Source organism: Ictalurus furcatus, chromosome 13, assembly GCF_023375685.1.
Source record: "Ictalurus furcatus strain D&B chromosome 13, Billie_1.0, whole genome shotgun sequence".
NCBI classification, from domain to species: domain Eukaryota; kingdom Metazoa; phylum Chordata; class Actinopteri; order Siluriformes; family Ictaluridae; genus Ictalurus; species Ictalurus furcatus.
In genome coordinates this window covers 17,757,272-17,776,313 of record NC_071267.1, presented here as the reverse complement: position 1 = coordinate 17,776,313, position 19,042 = coordinate 17,757,272, and the positions used below count along the sequence as shown (strand labels likewise).

Below are 19,042 nucleotides of genomic sequence, written 5' to 3'. Positions count from 1 at the left end.
AGTTGAGAGCTGTAATAACTTCCTCGCAGCAACTGAACACTTTTCTCCATGCACAATGCTAATCAGTCTCAGCTGTTCCCAATAAGGCATAGTTATGATCTGACAGATGCAGTCATTTTTATCAACACTGTGCAACCAGATGTTTGACCTCTTTGTAACATACCAACTCCCAATAGGAGATTTGTGTGAGGGAGAATTAGTAGAGTAAACTGACGCATGGTACAGAGTTCTTTGGGGCTGCTCAGTCTTATCACCACCATGGTGATGTCTTCCTGGATGTGTGCTATCAATTGCTATAAAAGATACTCAGACCCTTTCATTATTTTAACAGAACTTTAGTCATTCCCTCCAGGATTTTGCGATCACAGAAATGAACACAAAAGCAAGGAAACTCCGCAATATCCGCGGGATCTTGCAATTTTTTCTAATTACCGTAGATGTTCCACAGATTTGGGCCAAGGCGCATCATGTGAAGTAATCACAACACACATTCAGCCAAATCCTTCTACGAATCACGTGTGTCGAACATGAATACAGCTAAAAGGTCTCATTTACCAACAAAGATCACTGTGCAAAACTATTTTGTGCAACTGCAATTTTCCGCAAAAAAGCACAAAATCAAGTCTTTTTGGCCGCAACAATCACAAAAAAAACTCTGCGAAATCCTATATGGACTAGTTAATGCCTTGTTATAACCAGGCTATATCCTGTAGAGAGTTACAATTGTTTTATAAAGTCACTATACTATGTGCAAATGGACAGATTTAGAAGATAATTGATGTGATGAATGTTGCTGGCATTCAATCACTTAATAAAGGTCACCCGTTGTACATCGTATGTGCTTGTTCGCTCCAGGTGTGTGGTTATAATTCTCATGAGAATCAAACAGTTGCTTCTTGTGTTAAAGTTGTTGGACTGCATCAAGAGAACTAATGCTCAGAATCAACGGGTCATCAGTGTTTGAGTGCCAGTATTGTGCTTTTTACATAAGTATGTTTTTATTGTATTAACAGCACACTAGTCAGTGACTACGTTTACATGGACAACAATCTAATTATTGACCTTATTCTGAATAAGACAATATTCTGATTAAGGTGTTTACATGAGTCGCTTTTAGAATATTCCTTACATGTTCCTGTTTTACATGTTATAGAACATAGAGCGATTAATGGTACACGTCATTACATCCCCACGCCACGCCATCCGACGTTCCATCCAGAATTTCACGTATCAACATACAGTTCGTCTTTGGTATGGTACCGTATACAGTTTTTGCTGTTTCATTTGAAATTTTACAAAAGTTTCAAGTGCAGTTAATTATTTGTCATGCTATACCTGGAAATAGGTGACTGCTTGAAGCTATGGGCTGTGTCCGAAACCACGTACTTACCTACTATACATTAGGGAAGTACGTGGTTTCGGACGCAACCGTGCTCTCTTGTTTGCCGTGAAACAGTTGAGCACTGCCCTGTGTGTGTGTGTGTGTGTGTGTGTGTGTGTGTGTGTGTTTTTACTTCAAGTATGACTTTATTTGGATTAAGGTCGGATTAAATCATCGCTGTTTACATGGTAGTTTCTTAATCAGAGTATTGTCTTAATCTGGTTAATATCTGATTATTATTGTCGATGTAAACGTACTGACTGAGAGTAGTGGTGGCTTGTGTGTCTCTTATTACAGAATTTAATTATGTACAGTGGGTAGCCTCCTTTTTTTTTTTTTTTTTTTTTTTTTTTTTTTTAAAAGCTTCATGTTTCACTCAAGGCCTTTTATTTTTAGGGCCGGGGTACAAGACATTGAACTCGGATCTGGCATCCCAGATATAGATAGACTGTTAGCCATGCATGTATTTGTTCGCTCCTGTTCAGAGACACTGGGTGCTATTTGTATCACTTGATAAGCCATTCACATGTGCAGGGGAGCATCTGAGGATTTGAAAACTGATCCAAGAGAGAGGACATGAGCCGCTGATCAGCAGTGTTTTAGACGTCTGCAGAGAGTTGACAAAACTGCAGGTATTTTTATGGACAAAAATTATTATGTGCATTAGCCATTGAGCGAGTCCTTTTTAAAAAAAATTATTATTATTATTTTTTTTAATGTGCCGAGTGATGAAGGGAATGAAAGAAGAGATGCAAGAGCTGGACCTGCTTCTGCTGCAGTCACTCAGCTGCAGATCCCTTCTGTGATCATGTCAGTGTATATTTAACTCACGTGTGACCAATGGGAGCTCCTCATGTCTGTGTAGCTATGCTTCCATGCAGCAACAGGGAGATATGATGGAATACTACTGTTGGGAACATAACAATTGAGCTGCTGCTGTTTAAGCGTTCTTGATGGTTAGCAGAGATAATTAACAGAGTGTATGGGTGTGTGCAAGTGACACAAGTTGATGCAGAATTTGGGACATGCTCTTGGAAATGTCACTCGAGATTTCATTTTTGTAAGTTTGTATCTGTGACACTCCTTGTGTGTCCTGTCATTGTAAATTGATTACTAATTTACTGATGCTAGTTGCCATGGTGACCTCATGCATGATTGTGTTACCATGCAGATCCCCTCACTGCTCGAGGAGAAAAATACATGGCTTCTTTTCTGTGAGCGTGGGCATGCTATGTTGAGTATCCGAGAAATACGGTGCCTGACAAATCCTGACATGATGCAAAATCACCAAATCCTTGCATCCGTGCATGTGTTGTCATTCTGATAAATGTTTTGTGATGGGTGTTTTCAGTGTTTTTTTTTAGCATCTGATACCGGATGGGTATCAGATCAGATGTCCTGCTTTCCAGTTTGATCCACTGATGTATTTCAGATATTGCTCATGTCAGGACTTGAGTGGTCTTGAAGCTTTTTTTAATTAGCAAATAACAGTTTGGAGATCTTACAGCGGTGGCTGGGCTACTGTATACTGGACCTATAAGGGGAATCGGCAGATACTCAGAGGTTTGAGTTCAGCCTCTTGATATGTGTTGAAAATGGATTTGTAGCATGTGAAGTTATTTCAAAATTTGGGTTGTGTGCAAGCAAATTATGTCACGCAGTTTTAACACTAAAAGTTCGGTGAGTGATTTTGGTGAAGTTAGTTGAGGCTTTCTATTTTAAATCTAGGATGTGGCTAGAGTGAGAGGCAACATTCAGAACTGACAGACAAGTAGATACGCAGTCCACATCATTTATTGTATCTCATGGTTATTGCTGGGTGCACCACAGAGACCAAAGTTTGAGCCAAATCTAAGAACTTCATTTGTAACAAATATTACAAAAGTCTTTTTTTCTTTTCTTTTCGTGAACTCATTATTTCTGACTATACTCTTAACTCATCTCTTGCTTCTTTCCTCTTGCAGAGACGTGAGGATAGATAACCTTAAAAGATGTGGATCATTTCAGACTGCCCATTCTGAATCCCAACACACAAACACATACACCGTGAGCCATGTCTGAGATGGAGGGCCGCAGTGATTCAGGCCTAGCCCCAGGGCAGGTCTATGTGGAAGTGGAGTATGATTATGAGTACAAGGCCAAAGACAGACTAATTTCCATACATCAGGGTGAGTGCTACATGTTGGTGAGGAAAACCAACTCTGACTGGTGGCAGGTGAGAAGGGAAGACGGCACTAAGGCTTTCTATGTGCCTGCGCAGTATGTGCGTGAGGTGCGGCGGGCGCTCATGCCACCCCCCAAACCACGCATCAAGCCTCCCATCACCCTGCCAATCACCCTACCCATAACTCATTGCTCTTCGGTCAGTGAAAACCTGCAACAGCGGGCACCATCGGATATGGTGAGTTTCGGACGGCCGCCCCCTTCCAGCACGCCTTCCCCGTTACCAGAGCAACATACTCCACCCTTACTGCTGCGGGATTCCACTCAGAATGCAGGGATGAAGGACGTGCTTGCAGAGCTCGCTCTGCTCAACAACAACAACCATCATAACCATCACCATGGCAACGCAGTTCTGCTGCCGCGCACCAGGCCCGAGTCGCCATCCAAGGAGCCGCCAGGTTGCCGGGGGAAACCCCAAGGAGTGTCACTGTCAGATACAGACGGATCATCGCCAGGAAACGGCTCGGAGGTGTTGCGTAACGATTCGGAATCAGGAGATGAGTTGAGCAGCAGCTCCACAGAACACACACAGGTAAGTGAATCTCGACATACACTAGCTTTTTATTGGAGAGCTGTTTATCAGATCCTTTCTCTCTCTCTATGATTTATTGAGATGCTTACAGAGGACTGTTCTCTCATTTCTAACATCCAGTCTGGGGCAGGTTAATCTCTGCAGCTCTTCCTTTCTGCTACACTGCATTATTTCATAAGTGTCAGGTTTTCCCACTTCACACGTTGTTGTTTTGTCTCTCACAGGATGTAACATCTGTTGATCTGTTGTGGCAAACCTTTTGTAGCCTGCACATTTGCACGGATGAGATGCCATAGTGCATAAATTATTTATAAAAGAGCATTTAGCCTTTAGATCTCTAAAGAAAAACACCCCCCAGCATATACACAGAGCTCAGAAGTGTGAACTGCTATGTAGTCCATCTCTCTGTGTCTCTGTCTCCCTGCCTCTTTGTCTCGCCTTTTCTTCTTGAGAGTTTCTAGGGGAATAAAGGGAATCGTGGGAGGCAAGAGAATGGTCATACCAGGCTCTTGTCCCCTCCACCCCCACTGCGTGTTATCTGTCTTGTTTGTGTATGAAAGAGAGAGACAGACAGCAGGTGACACTGGGATGTGTAGGGCTATGGTCAGAACTTTGTGTTCTGCTTTGATGTCAGAGTCTGTCTTTGTCTGCAAACCAACCACTCTTGCATCAAAGGATACACAAACAACACTTCCTCATTTCCCTAAAAACCTTAAACATGACCAATATAAAAACTAATCTTCATCACATCTGCTTTTGTTCTCTCTGTCAGCCCTGGGAAAAGAGCAGCTCATTTACTTGTAGAGGATTGGGGTTTTAAGCTCCTTTTCCCCTTCTTGTGTACCACTCTGCCAGCCAGTGGATTTAGGATTTGTTGGATTTGGTTGCCTTCACTCACTCCTTCTCTTTAGCTCTCTCCCTCTTTCTCACAAGCACTCAAGAATTTATCCTTCACCCACTAAAAGCGACTGCATAATTGAAAACAGGATTTTTTTTGAAAAAATAAATAAATGATACATTTTCCCAGTCCATACAGTCGATTATTAGAAAATAAGCTCAAAAGATTTTGAGTTCCTCTTCCTTGTAATATTAGTACCATGATCACATTTACATTTAAGCTGTAGTTTAGCCTATAGCAGCTCAATGATTAGGAATGCTGTCACTGTAGCCTGTAGCAGAGATATCAGAGTTGAAGATTTTAGCTGAAAATAAGTAAATGTCGAGATGTTCTAGGCATAGTAAAAATCTTTCATTTCACCAAACAATGGGTAAAGTTTTTTTCTTCTTCTTTTTTTCACATCAAGTAAATTTTTTTTTTAACAGTCTGTAGTTGTAATTTTTGTTTTGTATTCATATTGTTGCATACATTTGCTGGAAGGGTGGGGGTCATAGAGCAATGTCAACCAATCAGAACAGAGGTCATTGTCCTACATTAAGCTTAATGGCACAGTAACAAAACAGCCTGTTTATTTCAAGAGACAGAAAAAGCAAAGGTGTCAAACAGCCTCAGGTTTCTGAGCCAGTGGAAATCAAGACTATGGAATCTCTGGGTAGTAAAAAAAAAAAAAATGGAGAAGGGGATAATTATTAAGTTGTGGCCACAGCAGCCTTTTGCCTCACTGTTTTCTCTTTGTCTGCTATGATTTCTAGTTAGCAGTGTAGGTCTGTCTTTGAAAGGGTGATGAGTGGCCATGTATTAGCATTAGGTTTTTGGTTTATGAAATGTACGTCATTCTAAAAAGTAATTATTTTAGCTGGGTTAATTGTACTAAAAGATAATGAAAGAACATGAATAGGTCATAGAAATCCCTACCATTTATCATATGTTTGTTTTAGAAGAAACCTCTGTATCGAAGCATGAACTTTGTATCCAACATGTCTTATTGCTTGTTTCCTGTTCTGCGAACTCTGTGTGTTATGTCTTTCAATTTTTCTCAGTTTCTTTTGTGGTCTTGATACTTTTGCTGTAATCATATAAGCATTTGCATGGCGTGTTGTGGACATTCTGTTTTAGCAGAGGGTGGAGAAACTGTAGAGCCATCTTTCCTAGTGCTCAGGCCACCTTTCTGCTTTAACGTTGTACATATTTCTTACTTTGTCACTATCTGGATGACTCATGCACTCAAAGCTAGAGACGCTAAGTATTTTTAAGCACCTTGAATTAATAAGTGGATTATTTTGTTGTCAGTTTAATTGAAAATATTTTTAAATGGAAAAAATGAAGCTGAAAGTGTTTTTATTTATGAATTATATAGATTTTGAATTTGGCAGTGAAAAATACTGTACCTTCTTTAGAGTCCAACTCTTTCCTGTATCGTCTTCTCTGTGCACACTATAAAGGAGGCCCCTGCTTTTTCTCTTGAGCATTCCTTTCATTCCTGCCATCCCCAACAATATACACACACACACACACACACACACACACACACACAATCTGGCTTAGTTAAGAAACTCATGCACAAGAGGAGAGGTGCTCCTCAGTCTAATCAAATATTTGTTCACCCATCAAGGAAATATTTCTCCTTTTATCCCTCCTCTCTTTTACAGACACACACACACACACACACACACACACACACACACACACACACACACACACACTGCCTTCACTGCTCTCATTCTTCCTCTGTTTCTTGCTTTTGCAGTTTCTGAGACTTGATTTATACCACTGGCTCAGCTTTGTTTTCCTAATTGTAATAAAGTTAAATGCTGGAACGCACTCACACACTCAGTGTCACCTATGAATGATAGATGTGCTCAGAGACTTGACATTTCTTTGCCAATTTAATCTCCGCAGTAAACTGGTTACATACCAGTAACAAATTGTTACTAGGCATAGGCCTAATGTAAGAGGAAAATCGGGAAACAGCAGGAATGAAGTCACCTGAAAAGGAGTGTGTGCGCGCACGTGCATGTGTGTGAGTGTGCCTGCGCATGCCGCTATGTTGTAGTTGGGCAGATTCTGTGATGCTGTCACTGCACCTACTGCTGTGCTGATGCTCACGTTTTCTCCAGCACTGAGCTTGTGTTTCTGTGCATTTGATGATTACTATTATTCTGATGTATGTGGAACATAATCCACACTAAATTCTGGTAAGGTAAGTCAAGCCTGACACAAACCTCCTCTGCAACCACATACACTCTTTCCTCCCTCTTCCCGTCTCTGTTGCTAATCCTTGCTTGTCTGCAGTTTCTGCAGTTCCTCTCGCTGTGTGTGTGTGTGTGTGTGTGTGTGTGTGTGTGAATAATCTAATCAGACGTGTCATTTAGTCTATATGTGACGTGTTAAGATGTAGCTTGTGCTGGTTGTTTAGCTGATCATGCGTTCTGCCTTGGAGATATGCATGAGGACTGATTACATCAGAGGCATTTGTTTTAAGCTGAATGGACATTAAAGAAATTGATGTGTGTGTGTGTGTAAGGACCACAAAACAATCAGCACTGAGAGTTTGCAAAGCTGACAGACTGTTGTTTTATACTGAATGTATATAATGTTGCAGTGCATCACACGATAAGCAACAGCATCAAACGTTCACATTTTAATTTGTCTGGAATATACTGATTAAAGAGTTGCTTTAACACTTGTAAATCATTCAAGATAATCTATGAAGGGTGATAAATATTTTTAAAGTCCACACTACCATAATGCTCTAGGAACTTCTCTGCAGCTTTACGTATGCTAAAAAGGCCAGGAAATATAAGAAATGCAAAGTAATATTGACACCTTGGTGTCCTGCTGCTATCCCTAATAGCCAGCCAGGTAGTTAACTGTAAGTAGCTTAAAGTTGTTATGGGTTTTTCTTTATTTGCAGTGTTATTTTAAGTTTTTTTATTAGCCAAACCTGTCCACATATCCCATAGCACCCAAGGTTTTGCTAAACTGCTAGTGAAGGAAGTTAAAAGCATGCATTAGGTACAGGTGGAGTGGGAATTCATTCTAATTTATCAGATGGTTTTATTCAGAAACATGTAGGAAGGTACCAGCTGAACACATTTTTATAATTGTATTATAAATGTCTTTATATAGTTTTGTAAATTGTATGTCTGGTATTGTTTATCCTGTACTCTCCATGAAATAGCCTTGTTGCTGACATGCTCTTTAAAAAGAAATTAACAAAAAGTATAGTTTATCAGCTTTTTCTGTTGTTTTTTAAATTATTATTATTTTTATACAGAAGCCAGTGCTACCAAAACTAAATCAGAATTATTTTGTTCATCGTTAACCTTACCTAAGTTTGCAAGCCACCTAGACTAGCATGGAGTTTACATGAATTCCAGGTAGTAATTTGCATATGGTACATGGCTGAGCTCATGTACAACACACCAACATGATGTATTTGATTTAAGGTATGTAAGATAAGGTATGGAAGGTTATATTAGAGGTAGAATGTTATGTTTCCTGTAGCCAAACCAAATTACACATGCTCATTTACCTCTGACATGTGCTTGCAGAGTATGTTAAATGAAACCATGTTTCAATTAGTGCAGCGAGGTAGCACAGCAAGTAGAGTGTGAGTCTGAGCTCAGTTTACTGTCTTCTGTGTGGAGTTTCACATTTCTTCCTGTGTTCATGCAGGTTTCCTCTGGATTCCTCCCACCTGCCAAAAACATGTTGATTGGTGAATGGGCCACTCTAAATCACCCCTTGTTGTAAATGTGTGTGTGTGTGTGTGTATGGTGCGCAGTGATGGACTGGTGTCCCATTTATTTATCTTATGATTTATGAAACTGAAGTTTAGTGCTAATATTGACTTGCATCTGTGTGTGTTCATGTTTTGATCGATATATTTATTTCTGGTCGAAGTATCATATCACTAAAGGTAGTCTTTTGTTTATTTATTTATTTATTTATTAAATAAATGTGACTTTTTTTCTGTGTTAAAAATTCTGAAACCCCAATCCAATCTGAATCAGCCAACCAAGAGGATCTACCCATTTAAAATTCACATTGTTGAGTTCAGGGTTACGTTAAAAGCTCTTGCTGAGCTATTCTCCTTCTCTATTCCCTCTGTGACTTATGTGGGACTGGAGGAGGAGTTACTGAAATAATTTTGCCCTCATTCTCTCTCTGTGTGAGCTCTGCTGTGCTGCTGTGTTGGGCCTCGTGATGCTGCAGTCCATTATAACGCAGAAGGACTGTTTGAATGGCTCTTCTAGAGCGGCCGGGCTTATTGTTGGGGCTCGGCTCCACCTCTGGGTTTATGAATAGTGGGGGCTGAGACAATGACGAGCATGGGGCAGTGAGGAATGATCCGGAATCATCTGTTCAGTCCTCCATGTTGGTGCAATCAACTTTGCTGCTAAAATCAATGTGTTTTATGATGCCTGTCTATTAGAAGTCAGCAGGATGGACTCTCTCACATGCATACATTCAGTACATACACAATAACCAGGGCTGGTCAAATGAATGAATATGGTTTTTGTGAAAAAAAATTTAAATGCCTTTTATGCTTAATGCATATTTGTGCAGTATATGTATACATGTCCTTGTAATGCTAAATAGCATTATAGGTTTAGTTGATATAATACTGACCGGAAGATCCCAGGCTCAAAACCCAGGCTTCCAGAAAGCTGCTCCTGAGCCTTTGAGCAACGCCTTAATTGCAAGTTGCTTTGAATGAAAGTATCCACTAAATTAATAAATGTAAATTTGGTTCTATTGATTCTGGCTTAGTGGTTAGCACATTTGCCTCACACCTCAAGGGTTGGGGGTTCGATTCCTAACTCTGCCCTGTCTGAGCCGAGTTTGCATGTTCTCTTTGTGCTTTGGGGGTTTCCTGCACGTACTCCAGTTTCCTCCCCCAGTCCAGAGAGATGTGCTGTAGGCTGATTGACATTTACAGATTGTTCGTAGTGTGTGAATGGGTGTCTGTGTGTGTGCGCGCGATTGTGCTCTGCAATGGGTTGGCACCCCATCTTGTGCCCCAAGTCTCCTGGGATAGGCTTCAGGCTTCCTGCGGCATCCTGTTTAGGATGAGCAGTACAGAAAGTGGATAGATAGATGGATTAAAAGGAAAGGTTATATTCTTTATGAGTAGCTTTTCACGTTCAGTGTTATATTCGTGTGTGTTTATATTTATATTTTGTGTTTGTTTATAAATGTTATTAAAGTTTTATTAAAAGATCTATAGTACTTGAAATGTCACAAAAATTTAGTTGTGGTAGCAAGACTGGAATTAACTTTAAGTACATTTACAAGTATTTAATTTAATGAATGCTTTAATCCAAAGCATCAATTTACGATGAGAAACAGACACCGTGCTTAATGAAAACAAACATTACTACTGGCTGTACTATTCTAAACATAACATTTCCTGTCAACACCTCTGTGTGTGTGTGTGTGTGTGTGTGTGTGTGTGTGTGTTTCTGTGACACCGGATAGGAAGTACAAGGCCACTGGACCATGTGTTCTTGTTTGTGATTGGATTAGCTTGTCCATCTCTCTTCTTTTCTGCTTTTGGTTGCTTAATGAAATAACTGTCCAGGTTCAAACTGTCTCAGTGTTTCTTGTATACAGTGCATTCTCTCTTCTATCCATCTGTTTGACATCTATATATTGGAAGGATTACTAACAGATACTGTATGAACAAACAGAAATAAATAGGTTCCTGCATTGTCTTCAGACCCCATGGCTTATGGAATTCTGGAGGGTGCCGGAAGCAGCCAGTGGTGCACTATGTCTCTCAGAGTTTCCCCTAAATCCCCTGCTGACTCCTGTGAGCAGTGTGACTTTGTGTCTGCATGTGCAAGACCCTATTCAGTAAAATGCAGGTTATGTGACTCTACAGTAAAAACTGTGAAACTGCCTTGATTCGTATGAAATGGAATGCATTTAATGCCATTACTTTTTTTTTTTTAAACAGACTTTCAGTTGTGTTTAAATGTGATACTGCATTGATGTTCAGGCTAAAGAGGAATTCAGACGGTGGTATGCAGTTCTGCTTTTCTACTTGGTAAACAAGCGCACACGTAAATAACACTGGTGCTTTCAACAATATCACTTTACCAGAGAAGCTCTGATTCTAGGAGCGCTTAGTAATCCTCAGAAAGCAATCTGGGCCATTCTTCCCCTTTCCATTTCATCCAAGCCTGCAGGCCATCTGCTCCTGAGAAGCCCAGCTTGAGTGTCAATCACACGTTGTTGTTGTTGTTGTTGTTGTTGTTGTGTGTGTGTGTGTGTGTGTTTTTGTTTTTGTTTTTTGGTTTTTTTTGCTTTTCTGTCAGAGTGGACATTCTCACTTCCAGATTAGTTGCCAGGGTCATGGACATGTGACATCAGAAGTACTTTTTAGAAAGGGCTCAAACAAATCTCTGAAAATCTAGAGCAGTCATGAACTCTCAGAACAGTAGGAGGTTCTAGCTATTTGCAGACTGTCAAACAAGGATGTGTAGTAATAGCTGAAACCGTGTTTCGTTGTCTGTTCAAACATAATGGTGGCAAATGTGGGCTTTACTCTATAAGGAACAGTGCCATTGCATTGGAAAAATATGACCCTGACCGAAAACCTGCTGGTTGAAGTATGCTGATTAAATAGTTTAATTTGAAGCGTCTTACAACCTCATTATTGGGAACATGGAAAGTTTTGCTACTTGAATCTCAGACAACCTGTCCTTAAATGTGTATCTATTCAGAGCAGCTCCAGACAATTCTCCACTCTTATATGCTGCTGATCAGTCTTTGCAGAGATGGAGGTATGTTTGTGAACTGCCTTGTCCTCCGCACTCTGAATTGCTTTTCCTAGTATCGAAGTGTGTTCACGAAGAAGCTGAACCTGCCTTTAACTAATCCTACTTTCTGCTGTGTTCACAGTGTAAATATGATGTATACGTGTGCTGGCATTAATGGTGGTTCCATTGTGCAGGGCGTAAAAATCGACATACTGCTTTTCAATCTTAATCGCGCCCCACCCCCTCTAAAAGCTTCTTATTGGAGCTCTTTATGTCTGGGCTCTGGGCAGATCAAGTAGATTGAGACTTACACATCTACCTTGTTTAGCCTATGATTGTGTGTTGGACTATGGGCCTGATTGAAGACGCATATAGTTATACATACTTCATGCCATTTTGTATCATCCTGGTCCCTCTAGAACTACTTACTTTCTCAGATTCTGTTAGACAGAATATAGACAGTCAGTCACACGCAACCCAGTAAGCTTTCTTCTCAGATCCAACTTGCACTACTTCCTGTTGTTATCCTCCATGGTGTGGTGCTGTAGCCCTTCTTTTTCGAGTCTGACAGAAAGAGTGTGATGTTTGTGCCAGCAGGCACTGGGTACCCCTAAAATGGCCCTTTTATTTAGGCACATAGGAGGTCTAATGGCTTCTCTGCCAGTCCAAACACTCAAAGAGCTGTTCTGCACTTTTCTTTTCCTTTAACGTCTCCACAATGATTGGTTTGTTTTTTGGAGCAGGCCGCCTCGTTACCCTGCCCCATGAGTTAGCGAGCTAATGAATGATAGAAAGGGAGATGCTAGAGTTTAGTCCCTTTCAAACAATTTGGGCAGTTGTTTGTTCTATGAAAGGCTCCTCACTGAACACCTGCCAAGTGTGTGTGTATGTGTGTGTGTGTGTGTGTGTGTGTGTGTGGATATGTGGATAGGTTTTGCAGTGCTGTGTAATTATGACAAAGCATTTGATACTGGAGCACAAGATAATTCATCATTAATGACGTTTTCACATAATATTTAGGTTAACAAATTGCCAACAAAATATCTTTTTTTTTTAAATAATATTTTAAAAATTGTTCTTCTCATGTGCTCTTTAATTGGAGTGTAATGCAATGACTGTGCATGTGACCTGAATCCCAGTATTCTTGGAGTAGATTTAGATTTGTAATAGATTTTCATCTTGTAAGAATCTAGTTTCATAGCACCACATGAAGTCTACACATGTGCACAAATATTTCACTTCCATTTTAAAGTTCAGATGGGCAGAGTTTAGAGGTAGGTGTAAATTGCTGTATACTTAGACAATGGTACAGTGTGTTTTTATCTTGCTGTGTAATTGCTGCTGATAATAAATGCAGTGTGATGTTGGGCAGTTGATTGGTGTTTGGGGAAGGATGTAAATACTGATGTTCAGTAAACACACATGGTGTTCTACCAAATGTTCTGTATAAAGTATGCTACAGAGCATTTAATATGCCTTCATACCAGCAGGTCTGTCTCATTTGACTCCCAGTTTATTGGTTATATCTTGTTCCTAAGTACTAGAGAGCAATTTTATTAAATATATTTTTAATTAAAAAATACACTTAATGTGTGTGGTGCTGCTTCACTTGGCCTCAGCTTGTTCTATTAATCATTTATAGCTTGAAGTTCAGCCACAAGATGCAAATCCTGCCTTTGTTTTTCAGTACCTTTCTTCTGCGTTTGATTTTTCACCAGACTTTCACCTCTGGCCCAGACACCGCAGTCGGTCCTGCACCATTTCCTGTCTGGGTATGTTCCTTGTTCTGCGTATGTGACATCACTTCCTGTCTGACTGAATGTGCGGTCTGTCTTTTTTTTTTTAAATGTCTAAACTTCAGTTTCTCTCTCTCTCTCTCTCTCTCTCTCTCTCTCTCTCTCTCTCTCTCTGTGTGTGTGTGTGTGTGTGCGTGCGCGCTCATTGGAGTCAACAGTCTATCAAATAGAATGATGGCACTTCTGTCAGTGCAGGTTGAATGTTAACTGCACTTGTTATTTACATGATTGCACATTTAGTGTCAGATTTCACAGGTTCATTCCTCAAGATGAGTGAAGAAGGTACTCAGCTTTCTGGTGGTCTCTCAAACACTAGACCTAATAGTGAGTGTATCTTGAAGGACTCTTCCACTTGTACTTCAGATATATCTTGAATAAATATTATGAGAACTTTGTAAACACGAGGAATGAGTTGCTCTTAAACATTTTTAATGCTGAATAGAATGGTGAAGTGGGCCAAAATGGGAAGTGGTGCTGTCTGAGCCTTATCAGGTTTCTGAGTAAGAAGAAAGGAGCACACACACACTCATTCCCTGATGTTCGCACACACTCACATTGCTGCAATCTCATCTTGTACTGATTGGAAATTTAAATCTGCTTTATGAAGGTAGTAATTATACACACTATGGAGGTTGCAATTAACCTGAATTTTGCTCATGTAATTGGGTGAGTGGTTTTGAATATGTGTGGTTTTGTATATCTTCTATAGCTAGCACGTACAGATATCATCACATGTGGATATTGTATTAAGCTGGAACTACCAAACCATGGCAGCCCTCAACAAATTAGTGATAGGAACTCCCATTAGGATCCAGTATAGAGTGATTTGGGTAAACTGAGGTGAAATTGTTAATCAGTAAACATTAGTAGAAATGTTTTTTTTAATGATTATTATTTAAATTACATTCAGAATAGCAAAATAACAAAAACTTTTAGTATAAATATTTGTTAAATATGTTAACCTTTTAATGCAGTTGAATTTTTTCATTTCCTTAAGTTATATTAAATCAAATAAATCTGCCGCCCAATGATCAGTTATCCAAATAGTTGTTTTGATGTAGCTGTAACAGGGCTGAGAATCTCATGCTATGGCTAAGGTACAAAACCTTGGATCTCAGCCCTGGTAAATGCTTACCTTGAAGTAAGTATGTTATGTCTTTTTAGGACCAGGCCCTAAGTCAAAAACTGCATGTATTTTTGATCTTTGATGCCAAGTGATATTTTTTATATTTTAAGGTTATATTACTACCTAAATTCATATGCTATTTTTCACACTGAATTGGAGTTTAACAAACATATACTGATGTTAAGAAACTAAACTATAAACCTTTTGTATCAGACATCTTTTTCTGAAGAGAGAGAGAGAGGGAGACTGTGTGTGTGTGTGTGTGTGTGTGTGTGTGTGTGTAATTTATATGACCTAAATATCACCAGCTGCTGTACTGTTTAGGTTATAAGATCATGAATTCTAGCACTGATTTTGTGAAATAAGAGCAATTTCCTAACAGGTTTTTATTGGTGAGCTATTCAGATAGCACACATGGTGGTGAAATGTAAATGTGTTCCATGTTTTTCTGATCAAAGCCACTAAAAGAATAGTGTTTTTTGGTTTCAAATTGTAGTCTAGCACAAAACTCTGAGTTATGCAAATTACATGCAGTCATACCCATAATCTCCATAATCCAATCCTATGTCGGACATGCTGTATTCCGTCATCTGTTTGGCACTGTTTAGCTTCCCAGAACACAACAGGCAAACGAGAAACTATTATTTAACTCGTTCATTTCCTTGAGTTGCATGATCCTCATAAGTATTCTCCACACTCATTCACTCTGCAGGTGATCAAATGCCACCCTCCTGCTCTGGAGCGTGTGAACTGCAATTCATGTGACCCTTGGTACTGTGACCTTTGACCTCAGTTTGGTGCTGACAGACCCCCAGTGCTCTGAAATACCAGTCCTTCCTTTGCTCCCTCCACTGCTCTTTGTCCGACTCTCTTTCTGTGGCCTGCCCTATTCCGTTGAAGGACAGTGTTCTAATGAGGGAGTCTATTTAAAGTGAACTCTGATGACACTAAAAATAGCTGTTAAGATGCTCCCTCTAAGCTCCTAACTACATCAGTGTGCTCCTGGTGGCTTTGGGTTGGAAAGCAGCTCTTTTTCTCTCCTCTTTCATCTTGGTGGGATACGAGGATCAGCATTTGCCCCGACCCGAACAGGGGACATGTTCTCTTATCTGCAAAGCCCTCATTACCTGGTACGTTATGAGGATTTAAAGATAGTAACGATGTACTGAATGACGAACAAGTGCTCCAGAATTTGACCTGTTTGTTCTTGTCATGTTCTCATTACATGGTATGTGTAAACTCTTGTATTCTTTGTGAAAATGATGATGTTTATATTGAAATATTTGTGATTCTGGTAGTTTGTTGGTTGTTGCCGTTTCTTCTGTTTTTTTCCTGTGAGAAGTTAGCGGCTGTGCCACGCTGACAGCACATTGTTAGTGCAGTTAGAGTGGCATGTAATAGTAGAAGAAATGTTGTCTGAAATATAAAGGATAATGGTGAGAATGGACACCGCTGGAACCATTTTCCAGCGATGTTCATTGTCATATTAACGAGGAATCTAGCAGAGAGGTATTGGAGATAGTTCCAGAATGCATGTGATGATGAGCACAATGGCTTTGACTGCAGTATTAGCAAGAAAGTTGAACCTCATCTGTTTGAGCACAGTGTACAGATGAGGAGGTGCGAGAGCTGGAAAAAAGGACTAAAGTGCTGCTGCATCACTCTCTTAAGGTAAAGATTATGTTGGAGCTAATTCACAATGACTTTACTAGCAGCAGGTAGTCAAGTGGCATTCTGGGTAATGTAAGTGATAATAGACCAACATATCATTCAAAGAAATATACTCAGTTTCATTTAAAAATAAATCTTGGATCTCACTGAAGTTCACGTTAATTAAAAAAGTCTTTCACAGTGGATTTTTCTTTAAAGAACTCGGTGTGCAGTGTTGAAAGTGTGTGAAAGGGGTAATGTCAGATGCTCTCTGGAGGAAAAAAAAAAAGACAAGCAGTAAAGGCCTCACTGACTGAGAGACAAGTGTATGTTACGTCAGTGTGGTTACTGGCATCACATTTGCTAATGAGACCATGACTCAAGTCCTCAAATCAGATGTATGAAAATGTCCAGCCTCTATGTTTCTAAGCTGCTGAAAGGGGCTCTGTGCTCCATTTCTGAGACCGTCACTGTTTGTGCTGTCAGGCAAGCATGAGCATTGTTTCCTACTCAAACACCTCTCATGTATTTGATTATGAGGAAGAATGCAAATATCAGCATTTTATCTACCGACTGATACCTGATCAACACTGATCTCCTTACAATAACTGAGCAAGTTTTCTACAAGTTACATGAAACTTCAGTTGTGTCCAATGTGAAGATTTGTGTTTGTAATCAACTCAACATTCATTCACATAATAAACACTGCGATGGGGTAGATGTAAAATGTAAAAATTGATTCAGAACTGATTCAACATTTCAGAACAGTATCAGCTCAGATGCCAATGCTCAGATGTTGAATTGACACATTGCTTGTTTTGGCCTAATTAAGTGTAATTTATTTTAGGAGAATAACTGACACTTATCCTGAGTCATAATATTTCTACAGTAGAAAGCCAGGAAAAGGCAATACTTTGGCAAAAAAAATCAAATAGTAAACTGTCTAATTCTTTAATTATCTGTATTAATCAGATGAGGTACTGATTGTGCTACAATGTAAAAGCCAAAAGTGTTCGAATCATAAAATCCATCCAACACAGGAAACCTGGGGGAAAATGCTACACTGGATGTCCTGTGTAGCAGTTCTTTGAAAATACAACTGAGAATGAAGTACAGTGCAAATGTTGTTAATTAAAGCTGGTATTTTTTTTTTTTTTGAAGACTTTTGGTAAGAAAAATTAAATGTTAGTGTTTTGTACAGTTGTTCATTCCTTTTTGTTGTTTATTTGAACATTATTGTACTTGTCCTGTTTTCACTTGAAATGCACATGCATAGTAAAATATCAGTTTAACTCTCCTTTATAATTTTTTAACCACTATTCCATGATGGTTTTGCTCAGTTCTTATTGCTCTTCAAAGAAGCATTTGATGATGGTCTATCTACTGACAATGCATGTTAGCACACCATGTTATCTGCAACTCTCTCTCATAACCCCGCTTGTCTCTTGATGCTCCTCCCTCTGTCACTCACTCTTTCTCTTGCTATTGTCTGTTATTGTGAGGTTCAGGGGATGGGCCTGGCTGAATAGCTGTTGTTTAGTCTGTACCAAAGAGCTGTTGTCTCCTTTTAGGGTCCTTAGGAGACAAGCACCAAACCTTTCTGCTAAACTCTGGCAGTTTTTGTCTTGTCTAGATAATAAGCCAAATCTTATAACCTTTCTTGTTTGTTATCAGTCTCCAAAGACACAGCATTTTTTTTTTATCATTGCTTGCTTCTAGTTTGAGTGGGTGAGAAAGAATGAGTGAAAATTGTAGTCAGCAAGCGACTTGAATGTTGCGTGGGCACACAAGACTTATAGCTTGTTGCTTATTTCTGTAGGACAAACTGACGTGAGTCATATGCAGTAATGTGCTTGCTGTGGCATTTACAGCTGTATAAAGCATTGTAATACTACAGTGTATTGTCATTTCTTCTGCTTGTGCATGCTTGAGTATATGTGAAGTTCAAAACTAACTGCATTGCGGTACAAATCATATGTAATACTGTTCCCTGCAAAAACAGTCATTTCTAACATCAACAGTGGAGGAACAGTGTTTGTTTTAAAGTTGGGGGAAGCACAGTGCGCACACATGCAAGCGAGGACTGAGGAAAATTAAGAACGATCTGTAGAGCTCATCAAAGCAGACTAGCCTTTTAAGAATTAAAAAATAACCTGAATATTATGAAAGATTTAAATTGGGGAAAATTTATATATATATATATATATATATATATATATATATATAGGTTTATCAAAAAAATCTTCCTTAAATATAGTCATTAGTCAATATAGTCATTCAATGGCCAAGACCAATTTTTTTTTTTTTTTTGGATAAAGTTGCATTTTGTTTTGCAATTGTTTGATATCCATGAGAGCAGAGTATTTTTGTGAATTTTTCTAACAAAGGATCAAAAGGTTAAACAATAAAGACAATTTTTCACAGCCGCCTTTGCTCATATTTACTATGGGTACCAATATTAGGAGGGGTGTGTGTGTGTGTGTGTGTGTGAGAGAGAGATTTCTGAGTTTCCTGAAGCAGCATGTTTGAGCAGCATGACTCTGCCACCTATTGCATAAATCCTGCGTCAACAAGCGTGCCACTTCTGACACCACTACCATCGTAGCCAAACAGAGACATGTACTGACCTACTAATTAGCTACAACCAATGGCACAGCAGGAATTAA

At 39.4% G+C, this 19,042-nt stretch overlaps 1 protein-coding gene across 10 annotated transcripts in view; it reads left to right on the top strand.

Annotated features, from left to right (window-relative positions):
- The window catches only part of arhgap12b (Rho GTPase activating protein 12b), a 48,999-nt gene that overhangs the window by 6,907 nt on the left and 23,050 nt on the right, over positions 1–19,042 (top strand). For all 10 annotated transcript variants that reach the window (XM_053639976.1, XM_053639978.1, XM_053639974.1 and 7 more), the window contains exon 2: positions 3,346–4,136. In XM_053639976.1, coding sequence (XP_053495951.1) covers positions 3,435–4,136 — 702 coding nt within the window. In that variant the 5' untranslated portion in view covers positions 3,346–3,434. The remainder of the gene's footprint in view (positions 1–3,345; positions 4,137–19,042) is intronic.